This window comes from Opisthocomus hoazin, chromosome 4 (assembly GCF_030867145.1).
Source record: "Opisthocomus hoazin isolate bOpiHoa1 chromosome 4, bOpiHoa1.hap1, whole genome shotgun sequence".
In the NCBI taxonomy this organism is placed as follows: domain Eukaryota; kingdom Metazoa; phylum Chordata; class Aves; order Opisthocomiformes; family Opisthocomidae; genus Opisthocomus; species Opisthocomus hoazin.
This window is the reverse complement of record NC_134417.1, coordinates 49349353-49362990: the sequence shown is the minus strand read 5'-3', so window position 1 is coordinate 49362990 and position 13638 is coordinate 49349353. Positions and strand designations below refer to the sequence as shown.

The 13638-nt window shown below is 41.6% G+C and overlaps 1 protein-coding gene across 7 annotated transcripts in view; it reads left to right on the top strand.

Annotated features, from left to right (window-relative positions):
• Positions 1-13638, top strand: part of RBMS3 (RNA binding motif single stranded interacting protein 3) — a 722203-nt gene that overhangs the window by 446945 nt on the left and 261620 nt on the right. For all 7 annotated transcript variants that reach the window (XM_075418969.1, XM_075418970.1, XM_075418972.1 and 4 more), the window contains one exon: positions 8930-9021. In XM_075418969.1, the coding sequence (XP_075275084.1) occupies positions 8930-9021 (92 nt within the window). The remainder of the gene's footprint in view (positions 1-8929; positions 9022-13638) is intronic.

The following is a 13638-nucleotide window of genomic DNA, read 5'->3' as shown; positions in this document are numbered from 1 at the left end:
TTTATTGCTGACAAGGAGCACTGGGTGATACAGAAAATTCTCCTTTGCCTCCTATAATAGTATGTATCATTGTTGAAACCTAATGCTGGAAGAGTTGACTGCTGCAGGACTCTTTTTTTTCCTCCCAGTATTTCGTTGCTCTCTTCCATAGATGTCATATACTGAAAGCAGAGCTCCCACTGATACTTTGTTTTTTCCATGTCTGTCCATGAATGTCTGCTGGAGTGCCATGCCAGATACCATGCCTGAAAGGTGCTTAGCATGACAAGATTCACATTCGTTTCTGGCTAGTCTGTGGGAGTGCTGGAGTTGGTCTCATAGCTTGTTAGGTTATATGCTCTTTGGGTGAAGAGCTGGTGGATAAATTGCTTGGATTTGGGTAAACTGAGGTCCGATATTTAGAAGAGAAAATGGCTTGTCTACACAGGCACTGGGAGCTTTCAAAGATAATGGCTGAATGATTCTTTTTTTTTTTCCCCTCTGAACGGTTTCTGTACACCAGGTTTTTTACTCAAGTCACTCAGCTCTAAAATAAGTGATGGACAAATCTCAAGAGATTCAGTTTCATATCTTAGCCAAACATTATCCAAGCTAAGTAAAGCTCTAGAGTCTGCATAACTGAGCATGAAACCTCAGAAGAACAGACTTTCTCATGAGAGTGTCAGTGTTTCCTGCCGGCTGGAAATACCAAGAAAATAGTCTTTCTTGTGGTATTTTGGAACTTCAGCATCTGGATGTTGCTGTGATTAGAGAGGAAAGTGAATATGAAAAATAATTGTTCAAAAAGCGAACCTTTTTATGTGTTTGGGTGTGATGTTCCTTTCTAGTTTTTCAGTGAAGCTGTTAATTGATACCATAACTCTGTGTCTGAAAGTAGGAGATCTTAATCTGAAACTGCAAGTTCTGGCAATTTTGTTCTGGGTATTGCAAAATATTATCACTTGTGAGTCACCGAGTATTTCTTCAGTCAAGGGAAGAAAATGCTATTGTATCCTTCCTTCCCTTTTATGTAAATATGTAACTAAGCACTGCTCTTGGCGTACTTGTTTTTTGGGAGAACATTTTGCTTGCTTCAGTCACTGCTTCAAGTGTGAAATTTAGCTCAGCTGCAGAGCCCCAATGAATGTCTTATGCTAAACAAGTCTAGTAAAAATAGTCTTAATGATTACATTATATAACTAATACACCTAAAAGAAACGTTGTGGTGATACGTAATTGTAATATTAAATCTTACATTGCTTTATGTGGAAAATGTGGAAGTGAGATATCCCCGTATTTAAAAACAGAATGAACCTTCAGTTTGGATTTTGACAGTGTATCAATGGGACTTGCAGAGAGAGTAACTTCAAAAGTTAAAGATGGAAAAGTGTGTTTATCTCTTGTCCTTCTGCCACTGTAAGATTTACAATATGTTCTCTTCTTTATTCTGTCCATATTTAGTAACTTAAGCAATGAGTTTTCCATCATTGGCTTTGTATGATTATTCCAAGTTCGCGCTGTTAGCAGAATACCAGGAAATATTTCTCAACTTCCCTCGATTTATTTTCACCAACGTTTTCGTCCTTTGACAGGTCTTCATGAGCTCGCTGTTCACGCTGGTCACGTGCTGCCATTTGGTTGCCCGTGGGTACTCGCTCACATCTAGGTTCGCTTTTAAGGCCCCAAACACATGACGTATTGTTAGGGGTAATCAAATAAAGTTCTGCCATTTGCAAAATTTTTATGGCTATATTTGTGCTTTTTCCAGAATTTTCTCCAGGTTGCCAGTCTTTGTGGTTCTGAGTTGCCAGGAATGCAGTGTAAATGTTGAGGGAGGGTAGTCAAGTGCAATATCATTTGCTTGGTATTTGCTAAATTTGTACTGCTCACACTTCCTCCCATTGCTGTTGTTAAAAGAGCTGTTTTCAGTGTTGGGGTCTGCTTCTGTTCTTTCAGAGGATATGTTTTCAGAAGGATTACTTTCCAGAAGAATGCACGTGTATATGCATATACATATAGTTATTTATTTATTGAATAAGTACTACTTTCCCACATACCAAAATTTTATAGGTTTCTCTGTACTGTTACCTTTAGTTATTGGAGATTGCAAAAATGTTTCAATTTAGTGACATTTTAAAATATGAGGAAAGATCATCACAAGTTCCATACTTAGGTTTTGTGTGTAAATATTGTCATTAATTCATTGTGCAATTAATAATAACCTGTGTTCATATGCACTCTGTTTAAATCAAAGTAATTGAATGTTCAAATTAAGAATGTGTTTAGAAACAGATGTCTAAAAATTGTTTGTTAGCTACCTACAGTGCTGTTTTTCTTCAGTTCTGTTGTTGTAAAGGGGATTCAAATAATGCAAGAGGCAAAAGAAATCACTGCAGGAACATAATCAAAGTGACAGTTTTGTGCTGTATTTCCATATCAAGCTAAAGCAAACAAAAAAATTCAGCTGTATATGCATACTTAACAATGTAGGTGTCCCTCTGGGGAGTGATCGGAAATGAAGAGACCTTTTTTTCTTTCTCACATTTAAGGCTCCATTTCCAATTATTTTTCTAACTGTATATTAGCTGTTTTAATTAAAAGATGATGATTCACCACTTTCTAGCCACTGAGAACATTTTTATAAAGTAGAGGTTTAAAAATAGTAACAAGTAGAATGTTTTACTACTACTCTGAGCATTTGGAGCTGTAGGAATGTTTTAGCACAATTTGAACAATGAAAGAAAAAGCTGTTTTCAATAATTTTGTGTTCAAGGGTGATTCAACCTCTGTGCTTGCTAACTCTAATTTTCCAAGGCTTATAAGACTTTAATTTGATTCTTTATCTGAGCATAAAACAATGTCTGAAAATTGCATAGTAAAATAATGGATAATCACTTTTTTGTGGACTATCTGGTTGTCAGAATGAATACTGCCTTTTAAGAGACACTCTAAATAAGTGCTGGGCAAAAGTGAACTTTACAACTAAAATTGACTTAGGTTCTCATGAAATCCAAGTGGTTTCATCTAAGTGTGAAGGAGAAATGCCTGCTGATTATAATATATTTCTTTAGTTGTGTGTATATATTGATGTTTGTGTAAAAACTTTGTGTCGGTGTCTGCAAGTGTATACATCTGTGCATACAGCTACGTTTGGAGGTGACATCACAGAGTTAAAAAAAATACTTACGATAAAAGTATTTTATTTAATGGTTTCGCAGTTCAACAAGTAGTTCTGACTCCTTCCTATTCCCTGGGTTGGTGTGTCTCTTCTTCGTCACAGCCTGTTTTGGGAGTGATTTTAAATTTCCAAACTTGGAGCAGTTACCAAAAACAGGCATTGTCTTAAGACGACTCTATCTTCCTTTTTGTCCAGACAGCCTACACCTCCTGAAGACCCAACACGTATGATATGCTCAGTCTTGTCTCACATCTGATATACTGAATTCTCGATGGCTGGAAACAAGGGTTCGGAGCTTCCTTATGTTAAAAAGACGTTGTATCCCGGTGGGAAGCAGAGTTGCCAGTGGTCTGGTATATCAGACCCAGAAAAACAGTTTTAGCTGTAACAGTATTGTCATAATTACACATAAGCAAATTGAGATTTATCTTTAAAAATAAAATTCTCCACAATTATGTAATTTCTTGCAAAATTTACACAAATTTTATGTTGCCAAAAAAAGTCGTCTACATGCCAAAGTCAGACACTCCAAGGTAGGAGAATGGCAGAGCTGGAGTCCCTCCTTCACTGTAGCTTCCCTCAAACTCCCGTGTCAGCTGCTGAGCACGGAGAGACCTGCAGGAGGGAAGGTTGTGTGGGACAGCCGTTAGTCCCCAGTGCCCGTCTTGTCAGACTGGCTGTGTTCTCCATACTGGTCTCCTGGCTGGGCGCATCAGCTGTCCTGTCTCCTATCTCTGTGTGTGCCTGGAGGGGCGAGGGTTGCAAAATGTGGAGTACTGGTTGACTTGAATTCAAGTGATTTAAAGCAGCACCTGGTCAAAGGCCAGATGTGGTGTTTGGCCTTGTGGCAGGGTGAAGCTGAGAGTGCACCAGACCCAGCTTATCCTCCGTCGTTCATCGTGGCTTCTGCTTTCTCAGTCCCCCCACTGGAGGGTACCCCAAAACCTCTGTTCCCGTTCACTTCCAGTAACTAATGCCACTTGCAGCAGTGGCAGAGCAGCTGCTCAACTCCCCCAAAAGGCAGCCAGGCCCTCACTCCCACCACTATGCCTGTGGAGCTCCCCGGGGGCGGACGGTGAAGCCCACGTGTGCCGGTGGGAGCTCGCCTTCGCTGTGTGCCACCTCTCCAGCACTTTGCGATAATTGTGGGAACTACCAGTGGCAGGCAGTCCCTTCAATTATTTGGCATTACCCTTAAGTACCCGATCAGTCAGGGCAATTCAGAATTTGATGTCTAAGAGCTCTACACACCTGCAATTACTTAAATCCACAAAATTGCACCCATAGGTATTTGCAGGCACAAAAATGCTGGCGTAAAATTAGAGGCCATTTCCTAAAACCTGTGCCTAAATTTTGATGATATACTATATGAGGAGTTGTTATTTTGAAATGGATTTGCAGAAAGCAATTGAAAATCTCCAGGCATCCCATCTGTGTTTAAAGTAACAACAATAACAAAACTTTAAATTAGCATAGGAGATTTAAGACATTTCAGGAAAACATTGATTAAATCTGCCAATGAAATGAATGTGTTTGGCGAGTGACCTAATTAGTGTATACTTGGTTCTTTTTCGCTGCACTGCTTACCACTAATTGCTGTTCTGCTGGTCTTCTCCTGACAAGTAAGAAAAAACAAGGATGAGGGATTTGTTGAGGAAATAGTGACATTCAGTTTTAATTCATTTGAACCTGCTGCCAAGCTTAATTATGGAACTGAGAAACTGAGACCGGGAGGCCCCCAGCCATTTAGGTTATAGGAGATGGAGACGTTTAGTGTCTGCCAGTGTATTTGGGTAGCACTTATTGCAGCTAGCTATAAACTTGCGCTTGCTGATGCTTAGCTGTTTTCTTTCCCCCACAGGTACAAAAACACTAGTTTTATTCCTTAAATTTAATTATTTCGCTCTAATGGCGTCAGGCCAAAATGAAATTACAGACATTTCATTTCTTAGAGGAAAGGTTTAACAATTAATCTCGATAGTCTTGTCTTGGGGTTTTTTGTGTGTGTGTTTGCATGTACAAGCTAGTAATGTGTCATTCCACAAGAAAACCTTGGGATTCTGGAATACTTGTAGCACTGGAGTGCTAAAGGCACCCTCAGTGTAAGTACTCTTGAGCTGAGGGGCTAACGTTAGTGCTAAATTGAATTCCCATCTTTCGAAGCAGTGGGGGATAATGCAGCTTTCCCTGTTTGCGTTTGGGGCTCCTAAAGCAAAAGGGCAGGATGCTTCATGAAAAAAGGGGAAATAGTTTTGGTTTCCTGTGGTGGCGATGGATTCTTGTGAGCAGAGCGTGAAGGTCCCAGTTTAGAATCTGAGTGTGTTTTTCATGATGTTCTGCACAAAAACAGGGAGGGGGTGGGAGGGATATCCACTCGCCAGAATGTTTACAAGGCACTGCGCACACACACAAAAAAAAAAGGGAAAAAAAGCGCGTTGGAATTTGAAGCTAGCAGAGGGTGGGGCTTGCACTTGTTTTTAAAATAGGAAAAAGAAATGTAGACGTTTTCTTAGAGCAGCAGCATCTGACTAGCAAACCCTGGTCTGAATCCCTCCTGGGGAATGCTTCCAGCCAGCTGGCTGCCTTTTCCCGGAGGAGTGCAGGAGCTGTTGCTGGAGCAGTTAACTGCTCCCAGTTAACCTCCCAGTTAACTGCTCCGGCACCCATCCCTGCTCAGATATCAGCCAAACCCACCATGCTGCCCCTGCCAGGGGCAGCCACAGCAGCCCGGCTCCGGAGCCGGCGGGGAGCATAGCCTGGGTAGAAGGGAAGGGCTCTTGGCACAAGGAGTTTGGGGATTCATTTATGCTATGGGGAGAGCTGGAGGGGAGCTCTTCCAACACCCAGCTTTAGCTTCTGTGGAGGCTAAACCTGAGCTACCCTGAAAAGTGTGTAAAACAAAACAAAAAAACCCAACCAACCAAAAACCCCCAAAACCCAAACAAAAAAACCCCAGTGCTACTTTGTTAGTGCATGAGACCCAAAAAATGAAGTGAGATTATAAACAAATGAAATATGTTAGTGTAGGTCACCAACATAGGCTATAAACATCTGCATGGAAGAACGTAAACTGTGCAAAAAGGCAGCATGCCTGGTTTTGTGTCATATAGCATTGCAGGGTTCTTGTAAGGATACTTGAGTGCTGAAACAGCCTGGGAACTTGGCTTCCCTTGCGGCAGATTGATGTTCTTTGGACGGGTTTTCAGCCATGGAGTGATTTTGTCCTGATGTTCTGTGTGTGGTGGAGAGATGTGTCGGAAGGGGGGAGGGCCAGAAAAAGATACTTGGAATGAAAATGAACTTGAGAGAAGGAAAAAGAGCGGCTTTGCAGTGAGGCTGGGAGTAGTAATACTAGAATGCATAATGGGCGGCTAAAGAGGCAAGGTTTTTTTGTTTCGAGACTCTCACTGAATCTCTGATATGGTTATATAGCCCCTTGTGCCCACTGAATGAACATTTAGAAGATATTCATGATTTTACGTATTATGGACTGATGGTGATCTTCAATAATTCACTACTCTATGGCACAGCTGTCCCACACTCTATAATACCATACTGGAATATCCTTACACGTTACGGTTTATATTTACAAACAATGCTAACTTAGATGTGAATACTTACTGTGCTGTCTAGAAAGTAGTATTAAAAACAATTTCCCTTATGCACACATGAATCCTGCACTGTACACTGATGATAAGTATAAAAATCTGATTCCATTGTCTGTTCTTAATGACAATATTAAAACCTCCTAGTTTTTGGTCATGGTGAGAAATAAAAAGAAATTTAGTCTCCTGGGAAATCCACCTTGCTATCCTAAAAAAATAATTTGCTTTGTGATTGATCCAAGCCATCCCATGACTTCCCAAGGCATTTCAGGTTTCCTGCTTGGTAGCTCTTGCTTTCTGTCACGATCTCTCATCCAGCAAGGTGGAAGCTGCATCTAATTTTATCTCCTCCTTCCTCCCAGAAGCTGCTCTCCCAAAGGGCAAAGGCCTTGGAGAAATCTGGGGAGGACTCTTGCTCTCTTGCGCGTTTTTTGGTTCAGAGCAGCATCAGCTTCGCTGCCGCTCTGCAGTGGAGAGAGAGCTTGGATAACACGGCAAAGCAAAATGTCATGTAGAACAAGCTGATTTAAAAATGGCCTGCTCAGTAGCAGTATAAAGTGAAAATCATTTAGAGGAATCTGAGAAGGTTATGCATACATACCGAAATAATAATAAAGAGATGTTTGTAACTTGAGGGGCAAGGTGGTCTCAAGCAGGCTCTCTAATACCTAAATTTGGTGCAGAGAGGAAGGCAATAAGGCCTCCCAGGAGCAGGAAGAAAGGCTGGCAAAAGAAGTAAAAATGGATATGTCAGGAAAACATATCTGTGGTTGTCTCCTGTATGATGTGTATTGACCTAGTAAATGGAGATGTCTGCAAAGGAGCTGCTATGCTATAAATATGCTTGTGCTAATATTATTAAAGCTTTCAGGCAGTTCAGTTTCATCCGTATGTCTTCCTTGGGAGACGCCAATGAGGTGGCCCCTGGCCACAGCTTGTCCGAGCAGCATGTGCCTACCTGCACTGTAATTGCTTAATAAGATGTAGGCTGGGGTTTTCCCTGGATGGATTGTGCAGAATATGCAGCTGCCTAAATAGGTGCTTGGCGAGATTTTTAAATCTTCCTAACGCTGTTGAAATCTTTATGAGTAAGACATTTGAATGCTGTTGAAGATCAGAGATTGCTCCGTGCTTAGAAGCTGTGAAAGGTCCATTCCTTGTCCTTTTTGCCCTCCTTTGTATCTTTCGGAAAATAAAAATACTTCCAGAGTTGCTGATACCCAGTAGGGGCTTAACAGCACTGGTCTTTGTTGAACATACCAATCTTCCTGGTTAAAGCAAGAAAAAGTGGAGAGGGAAGAAGAGAAGACAGGAAGTGACTGGCTGATTAATAAACTAAACTAATGCAAATACTGGGAGTAGGAAAGCCACTTAAAAGCGGATGATTATCCTTTGCCAATCCCTAAGATCTAACCTCACTAAGCTGCTGTTCAGATGATACCCTGAAGCAGTTCCTGGTAGGGACCTGGCCCTTGTTCCAGCAGAGTGGGCGGCGAGATGAAAGGCACGTGGCTTAATCAGGCTGTGACTTTATTATCTTACCATCTTCTAGAGCTATCTGGCAGTCACTTGTAGAGCGCAGGTTGCGATTTCTTCCTTAATTGCTCCCACCAGCTGGAAGACTGCTCTCCCTGCCCCTACGCAGATGGCCCCAGCCTGCCGCAGAGACCCGCTGCCCTCCTCTTCTGAAGCTTAATCCTCCTGTGGGTTCAAGGGACGGGGAAAGGGTGTTGTTTCCTCACGAAACCAGCCATCGCAAGCTGTAGCTTATTATACTAGGGAGGGCCATACTGCTGCCTTCTCTTACAGAAAAGAAGGAGCAGGACTCCAGAGCACCAGAGCCCCATGAGCACATGCCTTGCTGCTGCCAGGGTCCGTTTATTTGTTAGGACAGTCAGTGAACTGCCTTCTCTCTCCCCCTCTGCTGCACACCTTCCTGCACTTGGAAGCTCCAGGTCATTGCATTTCCTTAAACCCCACTAGCATCAGGAGGAAAGGTGTGAGAAATAGAGAGGTGATGGATGGTGGTGGTTGCAGTGCTGGTGGAAGACTGTGAGACAATGTGAGAGAATGGAAAGGGTTTCCTTCATTATCGAAATAAAATCTTTATCTATGCCCATACACATGGATAATAATGAAAATATCTATTTATCTGTATATTTTTCAGGTTACGGTTTTGTAGATTTTGACAGTCCGGCAGCAGCACAGAAAGCAGTAGCATCTCTCAAAGCAAATGGCGTGCAGGCACAGATGGCAAAGGTAAGAGCAACCATGTTATTACAGGATTATCTGAGCTGTTGGGTTAAATTTCCAAGAGTTTCTTTTGCTCCTGTTCTTCTTATTGCTCACACCAATGTTTTTTTTGGTCCTTTGGCTCCAGCACCTTATTCATCCTGTGATTTGTCTGAGTGCTTGAGAGCTGTGTCTTCTGTGGTGGCTTCTGCTCTGATACTCTCTCTCTGCCCCCCTCCCTGGAGAGGGTTACAAGATGGAGAGCGATGGAGTGGCAGAGAGGTTGGAAATGCCTTTACACTGACTGCAACATGAAAGAGTTGCCTTTTCTTCGCCTCGGAGTTGTTTTCGTTTGGTTCCTTCGCCTTAGAATAATTATTCTTTTCTGATGTGCCTGGTAGGCTTCTCTGAAGGAGTGATTGACTGAACATAAGGCAAGTTTGTTTGGTGTGTCTTGGTTTGGCTTCTCCTGTCTTCTTATTTTGAGGATGTAAATGGAAGTGTAGCAGGTTGCTGAAAGAGTTGTTGCTGGAGGTTGTCTGGAGGTGACTGGCATCTGTTGTTCAGAGAGGCTGCAGGACCCATGCTGTACCTCTCGTACAAGCGCAGTGAGCTCGGACACTCTGGTCCTGGAGTAGTCCTTTGTCACCAAGCAAGGGGGCTGACAGGGAGATGGAGGTTATAGTAAATGACTGTCATGTGCGCCGGCTGTTGCCTTTCTGAAGGCATAATCATGTGTCTTTGGGCTCTAGACTGTCGGCCAGCAAAAATAGCTGTTGCTTTGTGCTTTAAAAATGCCTTGCCCTAGAATCACAAAAAGCCCTTCATATTGCCTGATTTAGTCTCTGCAGAAATGATGCCAGCCTAGAATCTCAAACAGTAGAAACAAACAGGTAATTACAAAAACAGAGGCAAATCAACTAGTAAACAATCACCACATTTGAAGATTCCCATTTAAAGGAATGCTGGTGATTTAAACATTTGTTTTTCAACAATATCGTACTAAAACCATTTTTTTCTTTTACAAAAAAAAAAAAGAAAAGAAAAAAATCCTTGGTGGTAAACAGGGTTATTTTGCCTTCTGCTGAATTACACTCGCTGTGCCTGAAAGTAACTGGATGTCATCCATGTATTTCTGTTGAACAGTGCCCCACAATGCAAGCTATGCTGTTTTATTGGCTCCTAGTTTTTATTGACATGTGGTGATAAAAAATATTTGCTTCAAATGAGTAAAAGATGGCAAGCTGAAGAATGCGAAGACCTGCTAAGGACTATGATATTTTATTTCTCAGATATACTGCATCTCCTTGTTAAAATGCAGGCAATTTGATGCATTAGTCAAGCTGTGAAAAAGAAACCAAAGACAGGAGATATGTTTTATCCTACTAGTTGATATCAAATAGCCATTTCTGGGAAGGAGTAAATCTCGAACTACATAAATCTGTAAAGTTGTAGATTTAAAATTAGAGATTTAAAGATAGGATTGAAAGATAAATCTATATTTGGTATTGTCATGATTCAGAACAATGAATAATTTCAGCACTTGCATGAGTGGAGATACCAAAACAGAAGGTGACTTAAAATACTGTGCTTTGGATTGTCCGGTGTTTGGCAGGCTAAAAGCAAAGTCTGATGCTTTCAAAGTGGGAAGGTCTGTACCAGCCACCGAGGTTTGTTTTCTGGGGGATCTGTGGCAGGAGCCGTTTTTTGCCCTGCATGATTTTGAGGCGGCTGGTGCATACACATTTGTTTGCATAAGGCTGACTGTATTTTTATTATTTAGCCGTGGTGCCTGGAATCCCAGATAGGTTCTTTTTAGTGCGCTTGATTGTTCAAGATAAATATACAACTGACTTTTCCTATCTCTGAAAAAAATCAAAGTATTTAGAAAAATGGGGATTCAAAGGAAATTGAGACAACTCTACACAAAGTACCTCACATTGCTGAGAAGGCAGAAGCCTGGGAAAGCAAATCTATCTGGAGAAGCAAGTTAGTTCTTGCAGGTGTTGGAAGCCAAGTTGCATAACAGGTCTGAAAGACGACGTTACCTGCCAGTGTCTGAATTACCAGTGAGGGCTCTGAAGAGGTTTGAAGAAAGAGGCAGAAGAAGAATTTAGCCTCCACTTCTGGAAGTTTATCCAGAGCAGGATTGTTTCAAGAATTGCTTTAATTAGTGGTGAGTGGTTGCTATCAAATGAAATCAAAGAAAAAAACAAGTGTGAAGAAATTACCTAAACCTTTTGCATGCCATACCTTGAAAAAATACAGTCAGTATCTTCTGTTCTGTATCTTCTGTTCTGCATTGCAAAGCGGTGAAACTGCCCCATGCAGAGGCCCAGGAGAAGACTGTAACCTGGGTCCAGCAAGTGTCAAAAATCTCAGTCCAGTCGTGGATGTTTTTGAGTAAAGGTAAAAGAGGCATTTGCCAAATTTCACTATGCACTGGCCTACTCCAGGAGCGAGAGAAAGTATGCTGAAGTGTCGGCGTAGTCTGTGATGTTTTCCTGGAGAGAAATCTTGCTCGGAAAGAGTAGTTCTTTCTCAGTTTTAACACAATATAATTTTTCTCATAGAAATCCAGGAATCTTCTTTGAAAAACAAAAAGCAGAACTGAAACCCCACCCATGTTGGCTAACAGAAGTATCTTGTGGATACTTCAGTAAAATATACTCATTTTATCGATGCTTAAATACAGCCACCTCCCTCATTTTTATAGCATTTGGACACCATTTTGGCTGATTTTGTTTCAGAGTGCTGCCTCTGGAAGAAGGTTAAACTCTGGTGGATTGATGCTCCAAGTCCCATCACTGTTGGAAAACTTGTTCACTTGCAGCTAATACACCCCACAACCCTACGCAGAGAAAAACATCGTTAAACATGTTTGACTCTCTCTTTGTGTTCTCTTGGATGCTGTTCAGCCTGATGCAAAGTAAGTCAGGAGAGGATTCAGCTGAGGGAGAGAAACACCAGTGTAATGCCTGCAGAGGCAGTGGTGGCAGCTGGGAAGTGAGGTCTCCTGCGCTCATGGACAGCCGCCCCCTCGGTGGGATGAGGACCCTCATGGCCACATGAGATCCAGGCTCTCGTACACGCCTGCACTCTCACCTTGTCTCATTAGCATTTCCCTCACATAGGTACCCAAAGCAAGAATTTTGACTACAGCCACTGTCCTATGTCCAGTGAAGTTCGTCTAAGTTGTACATCGTCTGTATTAACAGTTTCATTTATTGAGAAAAATCAATGCATTGGAGCTGCTGAGTGATGGTTTATCAGCTGGCCTGGCTCGTTTTACTATGTGCTTCCTACTTGCCTTTGGAAATAACTCAGATATGCAGATTCGTTTGTACGTACATAGCACCTGCTTGCCCAGGCTCGTAGAGTCTGGGTGGTTTTATTTTTTTTGTTTTCTGATGAAAAATGGCACAACTGATATGCAACTGGATAATCTCAGAGGAATTATTGATTTGTTTGTCTTTTTGTGGTGGGGACGACACAAGCTCAACACAGAAACGACAATGCTTGTGTGCATGGTCTTATATGTTGGTTTCAGTTTTTCCATCTGCTCCTTTCATATGTTTTCTAGAGAAATGTTATAGACAGAACATGGAAAATTAATGAGAATCTTAGTAATATGGGAGTTGTCTCACACAAGCAGGCAAGGAAGGTAGTACACATGAAAAACATATCAATGTTCTAATAAAATCTGTAGCCACATCTTTTCTTGGAATTTGCAATAATCTTTCACACTGAATTACATGTTCATGACAACACTGCTTAATCTGCTTTATAATATGTGATTTTAATTATACCAAGGAGTCTAAATCACCTGAAGAATCAGTAGAAGTTAGTTGTCTAAATAAAATGGAACCTCTAAGCTTGTGTCAACCCTGAAGTTGGTGGACTTTACAATTGTAGACTGTTTGTACCTTCACGGACATTTTTGGGTCCCCTCTGCCATCTTTTATGTCCAGTTCTAGTCTGCTGTAAGATGATGTCAAGTGGACGTTCAGGCAAAGATAGGTTCTTGCAGAGAGTATGTAGTAGCTTCTTTCATATCTAGCAGCCCAGCAAGACTGTTGAAACAAATCCATTCACCAAGGAGGGATTTTGAATCCTGCTGTTATTCCAAATGCCTTTGTAAGGATTAAAAAATGTATTTGATGATGCATGTCTTCTCTGGGCTTCCCATTTGTATGTATAATGCGTTTAGACATCCTCAGCACCTGTGCAAGAAATGTGGACACCGAAGAAATATTTAGTCAGCATTGGCAGTTGTCTAAATCTAAGGAACATTTCTTGACTGCTCTGCCACAGTAATTGCCATCTAGAGGATACACGGAAGGAGCTGGTTCTGAAAAAGGACTGCCGATAGGTTCTGATGTGTTTTGCTCGACAAGGGAACTGCAGAATGTGATTTTACTTCTTGTGTGATATTTTTCTCATCTCTCCATCATGCAGAAGCTTAAATACAGGCAGTAATCGCCATCTAGGTGAAACATAAAAGGGAGCTGATTCCCACAGACCAGAGCCAAGCAGCAGAGCTTCTGAAGAGGAACAGAGCGCTGGCTGGTCTGTAGTTAACTAGACAATTTTTCTCCAAGGACCAAGGAAAAGGAAATCCCATAGAAGAATCTTATTTATTTT